The sequence below is a fragment of the Triplophysa dalaica genome, chromosome 16, assembly GCF_015846415.1.
Source record: "Triplophysa dalaica isolate WHDGS20190420 chromosome 16, ASM1584641v1, whole genome shotgun sequence".
NCBI lineage: Eukaryota > Metazoa > Chordata > Actinopteri > Cypriniformes > Nemacheilidae > Triplophysa > Triplophysa dalaica.
The window spans coordinates 11,143,707-11,160,484 of NC_079557.1; the positions used below are offsets into that span (position 1 = coordinate 11,143,707).

General features: G+C 36.5%; 2 protein-coding genes across 2 annotated transcripts in view; both read left to right on the forward strand.

Moving 5' to 3' along the window:
- The window catches only part of kdrl (kinase insert domain receptor like), a 38,993-nt gene extending 31,258 nt beyond the window's left edge, over positions 1-7,735 (forward strand). The window contains exons 27-31 of the mRNA XM_056770414.1: positions 901-1,006; positions 2,574-2,695; positions 3,285-3,363; positions 3,541-3,641; positions 5,910-7,735. Of these exons, the coding sequence (XP_056626392.1) occupies positions 901-1,006; positions 2,574-2,695; positions 3,285-3,363; positions 3,541-3,641; positions 5,910-6,084 (583 nt within the window). The 3' untranslated portion in view covers positions 6,085-7,735. The remainder of the gene's footprint in view (positions 1-900; positions 1,007-2,573; positions 2,696-3,284; positions 3,364-3,540; positions 3,642-5,909) is intronic.
- A 4,599-nt stretch (positions 7,736-12,334) lies between these two features.
- Positions 12,335-16,243, forward strand: cdx4 (caudal type homeobox 4). Its single transcript, XM_056770242.1, has 3 exons — positions 12,335-14,034; positions 15,762-15,907; positions 16,010-16,243. Exons 1-3 carry the CDS (start codon positions 13,599-13,601, stop codon positions 16,241-16,243), a joined length of 816 nt encoding a protein of 271 aa, XP_056626220.1. The 5' UTR covers positions 12,335-13,598.
- The last annotated feature ends 535 nt before the right edge of the window (positions 16,244-16,778 follow it).

The window sequence follows — 16,778 nt, forward strand, 5'->3', positions numbered from 1 at the left end:
ACACAACAAAGACACAGAAAAACACGTGTTCGCGCCATATGACCCCTTTAACATCTTCGGCATAGTATATTTTCAAGTTATATGTAAAACTGTGCTGTATGTGTGAGGCTTCTGGATGTTAAACATCCTGGTTTATCCTTGATTTGACGGAAACCGCCAGTCTGCATTTTTCTGGCCTTCCTGTTAGTGTAAGGAGTTCTTCCACCTGGATTCATTATAAAAGTCCTGTTTCCTCCAGCTAATCTCATTCGCAGCGTAAGACGAACGCCTCCCGTCTAATGACTACTAAACCCAGATGGATAAATGAGGTAATTAGTGTAAGGAAGTGTAGGAAGTAATGAGTCAAGTAGTACAGTAGTGTTTCCATGCCCCAAACTAGCCTGATCTTGTGCCATTCAGAAGGGATAAGAGAATATAGTGGCTAACAGGATTTATTTATATAAAGACCAGTGAGAGTTACAGTCTAAACAGGATGGTGTTCAATCGTCACCCGTGATCATTTACTCAAATGCTCGGAGCTCACTGCTGGTACGCCCCAATGAACCTTTAGCCTTCAGCTAACCTAACGCAGTAGGAGTCACTACAAGATCTAATAAGAGACCTCAGACGTCCCTGATGAGGAGAGGTGCTGACAGGTCCCCTAAAACAGAAGGAAGTTCCTCTCAACACCACTGAAAGCAAAAATGGCCAGCTTTACTCGCCATGTCACGCTGCAAATATTATTGATGACTGAAATAATTGGATAAAGCCCAGTTTTGTGGATGTCAAGGCAGAGAGCATAATTCATGAGAGTTTGTGTGGTCGCTGAAGAAGGACTAATGTTAATATGTAATACCCTGTTTATGTTCAAAGGAATCTTGTGTTTACCTCCTGATGAAATTGTTCATTTGTTCTTTATAGATATCAAACCATGTTAGACTGCTGGCATGGAGAACCACCCCAAAGACCAACTTTCACAGAACTAGTGGAGAGGCTGGGAGATCTGCTCCAGGCCAGTGTACAGCAGGTCAGATCAGATGATGTGTAACATTCACTTAAAGGGATGGTTCACCCATAAATAAAAATGAATAACTCAACCTTGAGTTGTTCCAAACCTGTGTACATTTCTTTGTTCTGATGAACACAGAGAAAAATGTTAGCAACTGAGATTTATATGGCATAATTGACTACCATAGTAGAATCAAATTGAACTGAAACTGCTTGTTTTCCAAAATTCTTAAAACAATCTTTCTTTTGTGTCTAACTAATACTTTGGTGGTCAAGGGTGCCACAGAAATCTGTTGCTAACAATCTAACATATATCTTTTGCTGTGTTCAACAAAACTAGTAAATTTATACAGGTTTGGATCAACTTCAGGGTGAGTTTAACAGATTTTTCATTGGGTGAACTATCCCTTAAATAAGTTTTGGCACCCACAAGTTTAAGTTTTGTTTAACTACACATTGTAGGTGAAAACCACGGGTATTTTTGGGATGTGAGATGCAGTTTATCATTACACAGAAGGTTGTCGTTAACCTTATTTTAATAATCTGTTAATGATGTTGTAAATCAGTGGTTCTCAAACGTTTTGGATGTAAGGCCCCCTTTGTGTAGGGTGCGTGCCCCCCCCCCCCATAAAGATTAATAATCTTAAAATTGTACAATCCTGGAACATCAGTTCTTTTGGTTGTTGTTCTTATTTTTTCTGATGTTTGTTTACACAAAATTTATGATCATTTCAATATTTCAAAATATACCACAACAACCGTGCCTCCCCAGATCCATCTTTGAAGCCAGAGGCGCCCGTTTGAGAACCACAGTTGAAAAATGTTTTACACTGCAAGTGACATTTACAAGTAATTTTTACTAGCTGTTTACAATTTTTTTATGTTTTTTACATTACTAACTCATCAAAATAGGTTAAGCAATTTCAACATATTATAAACTTAAAATAGAAAGCTGAAATTATTTGTAAAGCAATTATGATTGTACTTTAATGCAGCAAAAAATGAATGAATGAACGAATGAATGAAATTAACGGAACCTGAGAAACATTGTATTTGATTCGAACGTTGGAAGTCATGCACAGTGTTTTCATTTATGTTTCGTTTAATATAAGCATTAAAACTTGTGTGTTTTAGCATTAAACCCATTTGAAGTCTCATAGACCGAAAAATTCACCTTCAGATGTAAATGCTACTAACATTCCCAAACGCTGGTTCTTATCAACAGTATTTAAAAAACATAAAACTTCATAATCCTGGTCGGGAACAGTGGTGCTTTGTGCTGTCTCCTCTTCTTAGCATATTATAAATCTGCACTAAGATCAAAGTCTACTCCTTACCATCTCTATCCATCATTCATAAAGAACTTTCTGGGCTGTCCAGACTGTCCCTAATAAAGTAATTAGCATAAAACATATTCACACCTTCGCTTGCATATATTAACAGATTGCCTTTTGTTTCAGTATGCTTATTCAAAATTCTCAATTCCATGTATCCCAAATATTAACCTCACTGTTATACTAAAGCATATGCATAGTGATGTCATTGTCATTAAATGAACAGAATGTTCAATTGTTTGTGTCTCTCAGGAGGGAAAGCATTACATTCCGATCAACACAGCGCTGTTGACCAAAGATGATCCCACGAGCTGCAATCCCTCAGAGGAAATCTCAACCAGACCTGCCTCTCTTAGAGACTCCGGGACGGCTTGGTAAGATGGATTTATCGTCAGACATTTTTACTGCTGTGTGCTCAGGGTGAGCACAACATTTTTCATTTCGTCCTTGGAAGTTTTGACCACAATTCAAATGTGGAGTATTCCAACATCTCATGTTTCATAAGGACATGTGCTTTGGGGATCATTTGTCTGCCGTTCTTTGGAGATGATAAAGTTCTCTCTTCACATTCTGGTTTTCATACAATTTCATGTTCCTGTTGAATAAACTGCACATCTTCTCAATATTTTTCAGACGTGATTAGAAAACATTCATTGGTTCTTGATAAGATTTGCTTAGCGTTAAAGCACATGGGGAGGATTCTTGTATCATTAAGGACCCCTTATTTTCTTTCTATAATAAATATTGTTTTTTTCTAAATATTCTATTTAAAATTATGTTTTTTTTAACTTTTGTACTTCCAAAGCCATGTTACCACTAAAGATGAATTTAATATCTGTCGCTTTACGCTGATGTAAAAGTTTATACAATAAACGGACAAATTTAACCGTCTCAATCCATAGTTTTTCATGTATTTACAAAAGCTTCAGCAGTAATCTGATGTGTAGTATTTGATGTTTTCAGGAACATCAAGATCCGCCCAGCAAGTGTAAAGACCTTTGATGATGTGATCCTGGAGGACGGAACCAACAAGTTGCATGAGGTGAAAAACTTATCCTTAAAACAACACGCACACAATGTGACTACCAATGAAATATTTAAATGCCGTCATAAGAAAAGACTGTAACATCATCACAAGAAGTTTCTAGAAAAGGATTGGAACTACATCAATTTTGACATCAGTAGATAATCCTCACAAGTGGTCTCTGGTTGTTCACAGGCTGGACAGTCAGACAGTGGAATAGGTCTGTCTTCAGATGACATGAACACTCTGAAGCGTCTGGAGTCACTGACCCTGTCCCTGAGTTTCATGTCTCGAGCGTAAGTACATTTCATGAAGTCCGTTTCGAACCTTTCCCCTGACAGAATCCAGAAGGGCAGGAATGGGTAGAGCTGCCGGGGTATGCCCTGGAGACCCTCCCACTGGGCTGGAATGTAGATGCCACAATTGTCATACAGTTTGCCCCCCTCCCGGCAGCTCCACACGACTCCAGTCACAACCATTTTCTTTGAGAGACGTGCCTGCGCGAGAGAGTCACAGACAAAGGCACAGTGGAGAGATATTGCTTAAGGTGACAATCTCAACAGCCTGACAACAAAAGCAGGGCTGGGCGTGTGACTTGTAAAAGTTGGCTGGAAGGGCTGGTGACTAGCATCTTTGTTGGTGCCGCCGGCTGCCGCCGGGGTTGTGAAGACTCTTGACTGCATCACTGAAACAGATATGGCACATGGCCACGCTGTATGCTAATAGACAATGAATTAACACTTTCATTTATTTGAGAAAGGACTAATGTATTTTGCTTTATATTTCTTTGTATTAGTCAAGACTCTGAGTGAAGTTTAATAGTATTGATGAACAAAATATTCAAATGTGTAGTTTTATTACTAAATAACCTTTTATGTAAAGATACATTTTTAAAGGATATTTTATACCGTAAATATCTCATTTTGAAAAACATAACGTTACCTCAGCCTAATCATTTAATTGTTTTGGGGTTTAATGCAACCTTTCTTGTTCTTTAAAATGCCCCGGGGCAAATGGTGCTAAAAACTAGAGCTGAGATGGCCTTTTGCGTTATTCATGGCAGGTCATTGGGCTTGATAAGCTTTGGTTTATGGTCTTGAAATGCAGTGAAGGCCAGGGTTAATCTACAAAGATTATCCTCCAAAACACTCTCAAGTATTTATTCAACATCCAAACAATTAAGGACATGTGTACCACCAATTGCAGCTAGAAAAAAATAGTGATCATCTTTTACCGATTGGACTTTATGACACTCACAATTGGGTAACGTCTTTTAAAATTATTCAGGTTAAACATGCAATGCTTTAGAATAGAAAACACAATGTATTTGAGCCTTGTGGTCATGTTTTATCCAAGATATGGTTTAATAACCCTTTGTCCCGTTCCTCTGCTATTTTACACAGCGGTAAATTCAAGCACTGTAAATAACATCAGCAGGGGAAGTGAAGATTACAGAGCTCGCCTCCCGTCTCTTTTATGATTGATGAGGCACATGAACATACGATCAACAGGCTTTCTCATTAAAAACATTCCGTGTCTCGTGTGTCTGTTTACAGTGCCTTCATCATCACGGCTCTATATGATCAAAAGCTAGGCACAGTCTGCCACTGGTTGCCAAAGCCATACACAGGTTGCCATGGTCACAGCCATGGGAAAAGGAACCTCTGTCAGCACGTACAGAAAGATGTATATATCGTAAAGAGACGGCCCCTCCCTAGTACCCATTGAATCACGGTCACCTTTGACCTTATATAGCTTTACTGCTCTGTCCAAGCGTCTGTGTAACGTCCCTTCTGCATTGTGCTGCTGAATTCCACCGGGTGCACTCACATTTGATATGCACATATGCAGAGGGCTTGGCACCGGCTCTGATTCACACTGTGTACTGCCTAAAGTCTAATGCATTGCAAGTATGTGGATACTAAAGGGATAGTTCATCCAGAGATGAATATTTTGTCATCATTTACTCACGCTCACAAACATGATGAACACAAAGACGATATTTGGAAGAACGTTAGTCAATTTCAGTTTTGGGACATCATTGACTACAATAGTAGGAAGAATTAAATAATCAAAGGTCTTTGTTTTCTTAAATTCTTCAAAATATCTCATTTTGTGTTCAACAGAACAAACTAATTCTATCCTTTCTTCCCATACTATGGTGGAGGATGTCCCAGAACTGAAAATCACTAACATCCTTCCATATCTCTTTCTCTTTGTTCATTGGAACAAAGAAATGTGTACAGGTTGAAATAACCTGAGGGTGAGTAAATGATGACAGATTTTTCATTTTTGGATGATCTTTCCCTTTAACCGCAACGTCTCGAGTCCCGTTGACTCATAAGTTTGCAACCTCAAGGATGCTAAGGTGTCTGGTTGAGTGAACCCCACTAAAGAGATGTCATACATAGTTCAAAACGCTACTTAGTATGCAGTTATTTAATAATTCCAGAAATTTACTACAGAACGGACCAGCTAAGTCTGCCGGTTGCCTATTGTACACTTGAGCATTTCATCCATGATGTTCAGGATATACATGAACCTTCTTTTTTTCGCCTCCACAGAATGAAGAGCAAAAGTAAGGAGTCGGTTTTGGAGGGGGAGAAGGAGAAATTTCCACCCCTTGTTCCGTCACTGGACTTGAGTCTGGAGGAATCTTCCCTCGACCCGGAGCTGGAATGTCACAGCCCACCTCCGGACTATAACTATGTGGTCCGTTACTCCACTCCACCTGTCTGAGCTGTTCTGCACTCATAAGCCACTGGAAATCTCACCCAATTCCAGAGCGTCCGATTGGTTGGGCACATGAGATAAATCAGATTATGGTTTTCTCATTTACTTCATTTCTTTCGTATTACTTTTTCTTTCAAGGAAAGGCAGTGTTTGAGTACAGTATAAGCACTGGGCTGCCACTGTGAGAATCACACATACAGTGAAAGAGCACCTCAGGTATTCCTGCTTTTTACTGTGAAGAAGATATGCAGAACTTATTTACATTTATACATTTGGCAGATGCTTCTATCCAAAGCATTAAAGCTATACATTTTGCGTTCACACTTGGTGGAGCATTGCGAGCTTTGCGCTAACATAATGCTCCACCAAGAACCACTTACAGTAATGGTGCTTTTTCTTCGGGTGAAATGGCAGATTCTTTATTTCATTGAATCATGTTTATATAAAAGTGATGCATATTTTATTTCTAGATAAATATTTTATTAAAAGAAACTGGAAAACTGGTCAGGCGATATTTTTATTCTCCTAAGATTAGTATTTTCGAAGCTCAATGGAGCTGATTCTTTGTGTAGGAAAATATTTTTCTTGAGAACAGATTTCACTCAAAACCATTGTCAGACTATCAAACAAAAGACCACAGATCATGAATAATTAAATGTGTGGTCTGGAATTCTTGTATAAATTGCCGGATATGTTGACCATCGTCATTTTGGACTTGCCTTTGGGTTCTGTGATGTCTGTCTGAGAGCCGATTTCCTGAGTGGGTCTGAGAGCCGATTTCCTGACACTTTTATTCCATTTAGTTTTTTCTGACAAAGTTCAGCCTTGTCTTTAACTTGTCTAATCCGCATTCCTTTTTATTTAATAAGCTTTAATTTTAAGAGATCTTAAGTTAACCACTCCATTGGCCAAGCTTCATGTTTTTGTCTGGTTTGATAGTGCAGGATTTAATGGCTTATGGGTGCCTAACGTCCAGTCTATCACTGTGAAAGTGGCTTGGAAAGCCTTAGCAAGTAAATAATTAATGCACATTTAATAAGGAGCATACTATGTCAATTATTGATGGAGAATCAAAAGGCCTTGCTCTCTATTTAACAATAGTTAGACTGCTGCATTGTGTACATTCCTTATTTTATGCTGTTTACACTACTGTATATGTACATAACGACACATATTGTGCAGCTATTAACCAGATTGTTAAGGGGAAGGTATTTGTTTCAGTAGTCTCGTGCTAAAATACTACTAAAGCTTGCAGTGCAGGCTGAAAAATACTAATAACATTGTCAGCAAGGCTGGTCGGTCACTACATATAAAGTATTTGTGTTAACTCTTTAACAGGTGTAATGTAAACCAATGGTTGGGAAATCACGGTGGACCACTGAATCAGTTAAACCAAATTCTGTTCACAGGCAAGGGTGAAAAGAGCAGTTAGTCCCATCAATATTATTTTTAATGCATTCAAGGTTAGCAGACTATTTAAAAATGAATTGTATATACTTCCAAATTATACTTCCATTCATGATTTATTGTTGACTGACTGTATTTGTGAAGTAAAATTGTATGCACTGATATTTTCTACATTTATATATTTTGTATTATAATTGTATTTTTATTATTAACCAAACATAAATAAAGATTTATATATTTATAAAAAGCACTTTTTTTCTGAGTTGTGGTTCTGTTTGTTATACTCACAAACATGCCTTGGTTTTGTGGTTATGGAGATAGTTTCACAAAATTTCTTAAAAGAAGGTATTTTGAAGAATGTTGCAACTAAATGGCAGTACCCATTCATTTCTATTGTACTGTCGTAGTACGGTTACCAACATTTTTCAAAATGTGACAGCACATCAAAGGTTTGAATTGACAAGAGTGGGAGTAAATGATGATTGAATTTTCTTTTTGGGGTGAACAAGCCCTTTTATGTATATCAAAGAAATTTAAAATTGCACCCACATAGACCCACTTTTCTCATTTACATTTACATGTGCTCATTTATCCGATGTTTTTTTTTATCCAAACGTCATACAAATAAGTAAAGAAGACAATGAATGTGTCATGAGAGCCAACAATAAATAAAGTACACAATGTACTCATCAATTCCTGTACTTTCTCCAATGCATCCATACATTTTTATAATATAAGGATGTAGGTTAACCATTATAAGTGTGGCTGGAGATGGTCAGACCCTGTGTCATTTTCCTCCTGCCTCTGAACCACAGAGACACACTTCCTGAACAGAGTGAGCCGACGACAGTCTGTCTGTCACCAGGACAATACCTCTGTGAGCCAGAAGATGAAGGTTTTCCGATTCATTCCCATAACAAGCATTAGAATTCCTTAGAGCCAACAGTGCCCCCCACCTTTGGCTCTAAGCTTATGCTCTGTTTGTCATGAATATACAGTGTTTACAGTACACTTAAAACCATTATAAAACTATATATAACCTATGGATGGTTGTTATTGGCTTGTTAACATGAGTTGTCAGATATCTAAACTGATTCAGGAATATGAACAATAAACAAACAAGGGAAGGATGTTGGGAGGGTTAGGGGTCATCATATTCTGGCTTCAAGAATAAACGTGGCATTCAAGCACATCTCATTTTTTTACTGACACACAGGAAGCACATACAATCTCATAGGTCTGCAGCCAATCGCAAAACGTCCTTGATTAAACAAAATATAGAAATGCTAATGAATCATGCCTTTTTTCGTTTTTAAATACTTCATAAAAATACTTTTCTACACCACAACGTCAAGGTTATTTTAGTTAACTATAATTTTAACAATTCAATATTTAAAAAAATTAAATATCTAAATATTATTTAAAAAATTACGCTAAATGGAAATTGTAAAGTTAAGTCACTAAAATGATTAGGTGACAATAAAAAATAGAACTTAAATATAAAATGTAAGTTATATAGCAAATAAACAAATCAATAATAAAGTTACAACAGCACATAAAAATAACATAATAAAAATAAAATATCAACATTATTAAAACAGAACTATAACTAAACAGAACTCCAATTTAAAAACATTGTGTTATCATTTTAAAACATTTATAATAAACATAAAATAAGATGTTATTGTAAATAAGTGCATACCTATGATAGTAAATAAGATTTGTTTTCCCATACATAATGCATTCAAAACAAACATATATCGTTTTTTCTAATTACAGAAAGCATAACACAATATTAACAGAATAAAAAATAACAGGCAATACAAATTTAGTTAATTGTACCAGAATACCTGTACTTCAAATGAATCTGTGAAATGTTGTCGCATGGGCCTTTTCCTGGGCTGTGGGGTTATTCTTTTTATTTTAACTCACTTCATATCATAATGGAAGCCAAAAGAGAAATCTATGAGAAAAACATCACGTGTGCATGCAATTAAAAGCCTTCTCCGTTTTTTGTTTGTCTTGTTCAACAATGTGTAAATCCCCATGCTGCCACTTCCAGAGCCCCTTCCCAAGGAAAAGAAGCCCCAGAGGTATAAGACGCTTCATTAATCACTTAAACAGAGGTGGCACATTTGGTACCCTGCCAAAACTGATTCCTGCAATCAGTGACAAAACAGAATGCCTTGAAATCCTATCATACCCCAAACTTCTTCCTCTGAACAAATTCCTATTAATGGACTTGTCTTCCCCTCTGGTCACGGCACAATTCCCACGCTGTGTTCCGGTTTTGGAGAGCAGGGACTTGCAGAATTGGGGATGGGGAACATATTCGTACCTCTTGCCTAGAGCAAAGACAATAGGGTGCACTTAATTTATCACAGATTAGCAAAGCATTGCTCACCTTTATTCAACAAGATTTGAGACCGAAATAGAAACAGCTCAGAATATGTTAATAAACTCTCTCTTATGGGACAGGGTTAACGAATTCTATTTAAACGGTTAGTCTTAAAATAACTAAGATTTACTTGGTCTTGTTGGCCTCCGGATCAAAGTAGATTCTTTCTGTCCCCATAGGGGCCCAGTTTCTAAAAAATGAACAGTTCAAGAATTTTGACAAACAGTAAACATCTGATCTACAGCTCTATGGAGACTTTGGACTTAAGCAGCAAATACACTGGAGCAAAGATGGGTGGTTGGTGGTTATTGAGACCTTCCCATAGAGTTTGACAGGATAAGAAAATACTCGTCTGGTTTATGTGGTTTGGGTTTATGTTATAAAAAAATAGGGATTACTAATGAACTCATAAATGATCAATGGTAATGTGAAACTGTTGGTAAAGTGGAGGAACATTTTTGTCCAAATGAAGTCAATCTGAGGTAGCCATTGAACTAATGTGTGCCTGCATGTACTGAAAGCTCCCCAGTTCTAAAACACGTTTTATGTGAAAAGTGTTTTTTTACACCGTGAATGACTGCAATAAAGAAATTATATAAGACTTAAGCTAATAGCACATAGGTTGAAGTGTTCCTTAAAATCCTAATAAATATGCATTGCAGTATTTCACCTATTTGTTTTATTTCCCATTGTGAAAATATAACAATAAAATATATGATTCACATTTCAAAGTATTTTGAGAACATTCTGTCCCACTGTCATACATTTGGGATACACATGCTGCTATTTTCAGGTTTCCAGGAAAACTGTAAATCACACTGAGAACATCAAGCTTTCTTAGCTCATAACTCACATCCACACCAGAGACAGCCAGGATCTCAATGAAATCCATCTGATATCTGAAATAAACAGGTTTTAAAATCTTTTGACAGACAAGCATTGTTGGACAAAATGTTGTTGATCACAATCGTTATCCATGTCTTTCAAACTCATACAACAGACTCAAAGAAGATGAAATAAGAATCATAAGGGAGACAAGCCAAACTCATTGTCATTTATTTCAATTTATTTTATTTTACATCAACTATAAAACAACGATTTTAACAAACATAAATTATTATAAATGTAATTTCTTGTAGGGTCCTGTGATAGTAAGAACTCGCGAGTACAAAGTTCATCACCTGGTGGGCATCGCCCTCTTGAGGTTTTTCTGTGAAGGTGCATTATAGTAACTAATTGGGATTTGAGGTCTGGATAGAAAAGGGGTTCTTTGTCTTAAAGCTTCATAATTATCAAAGGATAAACCAACTTTGTAAAGCGTGTGACATACAAAAAAAACTTCCGGGGAGGTCTGCCCTGCAATTAGCATTACATTTGGGTTTAGTTGCTGTTTCATCTAATTGACCACCAGAGGGCGTCACAGTATTGTTCAACGGGTCTCTAGATAAACCTGTCACTTGTACACTTGTGTTTGGACGTCACTTCAGAACAGCATCAGCAATGTGTCTATTCACAAACCTCTGTTTTCAGTACTACATTTCTCTAGTTTTTGACAATCATACATGGCTGTCGTACATTCTAGGCTGTAGTTAATGTCTCAGGATTATATTTATTTTTAAGATAATTCTGTGTATTCTACAAAAGACTATTGAACCAAATCTTTGTTATAACTGGTTAAGAAAGTAAAGATTCGTTGAGTAAATTGGCCTTTTGTCGTAACATGCACGTTATATGGTCAAAATAGAAACCTTAAACAACCTTTACACGTTTTAGTTAAACTGAAACAGTAAAACAACTATAAAGAGAAAACATGTATTTTGCTATAATATAATATAGCAATTTATTTAGGTAATGTTTGTATAAGAATTAAATGATGTTCTGTCTTTTCTTGCCCTGACATTAATGAGAAAACACATGATGACTAGTATAACCCTGTCAACGTGAAAAAGGTCTTTGGCATATCATCTGAAATCATTACATAGTACTTCAGGAGAAAATAGTTAGGATAACTATTTTCATTTGTGTGTTTTAATGAATATTATTTTAGTCTATTTCACAAAATAACTGTTTATTCCCAAGCTTATTTACTAGAGAAGCCTATTTATAAATGGATCCTCGGCTGTTCATTCTTCAGGAAAAAAAAAAATTAAAATTAAATAAATTCCACAGTTGATCTCAAATTAATGGACATATTTATTTACTTATTTATTTACTTACTTAATTGTTGTAACTGTTGACATTAACTTTCAACCAATGACAGCAGTGTCCTGCAATCTGACAGATACAGTTCATTTAAATCTTCTTAATTTATCATATAATTTCAAACATAAAGTTTTTGTTAACTCATAAATATTGTTTTAATATAGATCAAATAAAAAAGGATAAGTGCATGAACATGTAATATATGTAGCCAAATTTTATTTTTATGAGCTTTGTTGTAGGGTCTTGAGGTTTTCAAGATATTGAAAGTTTTTCGTGCATGACATGTATTTCAACATGTTAAAAGTGTTTTAAAATAAATCAATAAAACATTCTTCTGTTTACATTAAATGTAGGCATTCTTTCTTTTTCTGCCCAAACATCCGAGACAAGATGGCCAAGCCTTAACTGGCTACTGTCTGCATATGTTAATGATAAAAAATACGCCTGAAACCTCGCAGGAAAATGAATTAACAGCTCGTTAAATCTTTCGACTACATGGCGACACGCACGACACATTGTCGTCGCATGGGTACTGTAGGTGATACCTGACATTTCCATAAACCGGAATTAGCTGTGAAGTGTGACTCGAGAGTGTCATGGTGTGAGGGATGCGGAATGTTAAAAGTTGGCCTTACATCAAGACACCTTCTCACGCTTTGCACCTCTTTTACTAGAGAATCACTCACAAATACGCATGGACTCCGAAGGCGAGAAAGTGGCATGGGTACTGTGCTGATGTCACGTTCCCATATCCACAGGTTAAAGGTTTAAATTAAGCACATTCAAACTGCCTGCTAACAATTCATGCTTAATGACAGTGGCCAGCAATCATCCAATGTTGTAATAATTAACTAATTTACACATTTTGACCACAAAATCATTATTACCAACAAGTATTATTATTATTGTGTTGTTGTTTCGTAAAAATAAATCTATTTATTTAAATAGTCTTATTAATATTCATTTGTTAGATATGCTTGTTTAAATTATAGACCTAAATAGATTTTTATAGAACAAATAATATTATCAAACTAATTCAGTCTAGGTTTATTTTAGTTTTTTTAATTGAACAAAATCCTAAAAAAATCCAGGTCACGTGTTCTCTCTTCAAGTCGTACAAGTTGCATGTTAACCATCTGTGGAAAATGGCAGAAGTGGTTTCAGAATAAAGTAACTCTTGAAGTGATGCAAAAATCCGGCGCTAGGGGAACCTTAGGGCTTGGTCGTGTAATTGGCTACTCATTTTAATGCAAATCCAGGGGTTTTGAAGTCCTGGCTGACGTCAGAGGGCTGGTTATACCTTTGCCACCACCACCTTGACAACACAGTCACATCATGTTTGATTGAAGAACGTCAAGGACTACGTCGCGTGACCTGGAGATCATTTTGGACTACCACAGATAAACAGTTAAAAGCTTGATTTTGGGTCAGGCCCGATATTAAGTCATTTTTGGCATGGTGCATGGCTGGCATGTTGACTTAAAAAAGTCATTTTAGGGGTTTCTTATAAATCATGTACGTTGGATATCTTTTGGATAAAGAGGGAAACATGTATCACCAAGGACCTGTGCGACGATCTGGCATCAGTATTCCACCACAGAATTTTGTTTCCACACCTCAGTATTCAGATTTTTCAGGATACCATCATGTGCCAAACATGGACAGTCACGCACAGTCTGCAGGGGCATGGGGCGCTCCTTATGGCGCACCGAGAGAGGACTGGGGCGCGTACAGCCTCGGACCTCCAAACCCAATTTCTGCACCTATGAGCAATTCATCACCGGGACAAGTTTCCTATTGCTCGCCTGATTATAATGCCATGCATGGTCCGGGGTCAGCAGTGTTACCGCCACCACCTGAAAACCTTTCTGTGGGTCAACTTTCCCCCGAGAGGGAAAGGCGTAACTCCTATCAGTGGATGAGCAAAACTGTCCAGTCGTCATCAACCGGTAAGTTCCCTGAAATGTTAGATCAGAGTTCATTAATGTGGGCTAAAAAATCATATGTTTTTAATACATTTTTAGTAACATATAAATGTGTTTTGTTATATTATCTTTGAAAACCGACGTTTTGTAATAAGTAATTCGAAAGAAAATGAAAGTGTAGTGAGAATGACTATCGAGTAAACTTTTCCGCCGTGTTAGAATAAAAATGACATTATCAACGAACCAGTGTCATTAGGTTTGATACCACACTTTTTGTTTGCACTTATTATTTAACATAAATTATAACGAAAACAGTAAATCAATTCAAGGCTTGTACAGTCCTTAAATCATATTAATTCGCCTAAAGTAAAAATAATTAAAACTTCGGTCATTTTAGTCATACAAAATTAAGTAAAATATGCTATATTATTGGGTGAATTATGTATATATGTAGCGAAACCATGCAAAATGTCAGTCAGTAAATTATTTATTTATTATATCTAATTTGTTTGCAACGATAATAATAATGACAACCATAATCATTTGCTAGTTTTACGCAATTAATTGTCTGTTTCTGCGATTCTATAATCCCACAATCGAACATCAGGATTATTATTTATTTAATTCTTCGGAAAAAGTAATGAGGCAAATGTAGTTGTGACAAAATGAAGGTGTTGGGAATTGGCGCCAGGGTCGCTTGTAATGCTAATTTGTGACTCCCGTAAACAAGATGTGAGGTCTACTTTTCCTGTTACATTGTTTCAGGTTTTGAGGGTGAACTGTCATATTCAGGCGACTTCTTTCAACACCTTTTTCACTTTGATATGCAACAACGCGTCTTCCTCTGTCTTTTTTCTTGAGGGTTATATGGCCTTTAAGAGTGAAATTTCACAGCGAATAACGCTCTCCTGTCTCCGGCTCAAGTTAAAATAATATAACAAAAATCTTTCAACAGTTTAAATGCATTTATACCTTCTGGTGGCTACTGTAGCCAATTCTGCGTTAAAGTTATACATATAGTCTTGTTTAATTCAATGAGTAGGCCAAACTTATGTTTTAAGTTTTTGTAACGAAATTCAATAATTGAGTGAATTTTTTCATGTTAGAATTTATCTAGATTTCTCATAAGTGGTAATTTACAGGCCTAACCACACGACACACAATGCAGTTTCGTGTTCATTTAAAAAATATTATTACAATTTCTATACGTTCGATAGCGTAGGCTACATTAAATTTGTTTATTTAGTTATTTGGATATTTCAAGGATAGTTTTGTTGGTCATCAGATAAAACAAGTGCAGCCAGCTCTTGGCTTGTGGAAAGTATTTTTGATGTTATCTCCTTGTAATTCTTTGTAAAACGTGTGTTGTCTCTTAACACATCAATAGGGTTTGGATAATGTCTTCGAATCTCTTTGTTCTGCAGTTTGTTCAAAAAGTCTGTTCAAAGAGGATCAGAAGCTCAATTTGCATATCTAGATGTAGAGAGATTTAATCTTGCTTTGCACAACTCGCCGAATATTTGAATGGTTTCTCATGATTTATTGTTGCAAAATCATTGGGAATAAATGTAAGGAAATGATTGAAGAAATTTACAAGAAATTATAGAAATCGTTTATTACTATATAAACATTTTAAGCTCATTTTAATTTGCAACATCATGGGTCCAAATATTTTTCCATATAGGCTACCTGTTTTATGAAAACATTTTCTTTATGCGGATCTTTTACAATTATTATTTTCATTTATTTAGGCAAAACGAGAACGAAGGAAAAATATCGAGTTGTTTACACAGACCACCAGAGGCTGGAGCTGGAGAAAGAATTTCATTTCAATCGCTACATCACAATCAGAAGAAAATCCGAACTGGCCGCAAACCTTGGGCTTTCAGAGAGACAGGTAAACTAAACCAATTTAAATTTTCATCTTTTAGATTATTCTTATTACTTGCAAACAGCTTGTCACATTTCTTATGTAACCCTGTCTAATCTGTCCTCACAGGTGAAGATCTGGTTCCAAAACCGCAGAGCTAAGGAAAGGAAATTAATGAAAAAGAAATTGGGTCAATCTGATGGGAGTGGGGGATCAGTCCACAGCGACCCAGGTTCCGTCAGTCCCCTACCGGTACCAGGCTCACTGAGTCCATCAGATATGCACGGTTCTCTCTACCCACCCCCAGGAATGAACGCCTTACCATCTATGAGGAACATACAGCAAGTTACAGTCACTCAGTGAACTCGAACTTGAATCATCCAACTTTAACTGAGCACTCCTACACGCCGAAATGACCGAGCCGGATTATTCACTTGGTCAAAAAGGATCACAAACTATTGAGAGGCATGTTAAGGCTCGTGTTGTGGATTACAACAAAGAATCAATCCTTAACTGCAAAGAAATGATGGAGGCTCTTCAAATATTGTTTTAATAGAATAGTTTTTAAAATTAAGGAAAAAAAGAAAACGTACAAAAATCTTTGTTCGTCTGGTCCAGAGGCTAAATATTTTAATGGTTTGTTTGTGTTTGCTCAATTAAGATATAAATATCATTTTCTCTATGTGGTGAGTGTATCTAAATGTTTGTAAATAAAATGAAAACTCAGGTACTGCGTTTGGGTCGTATAATGATCCTTACCCTCGAACTGTTAAACTTTTCATTGTCTGTGCAAACCAATGACCTGAAACGTCAGGCTGTTAAATCCTCTAATTTGTGTCCAAAGCGCACGTCGTTCACTTTCTTTTCACAGGGGTGATATGCAGGTGTCAGAGATACG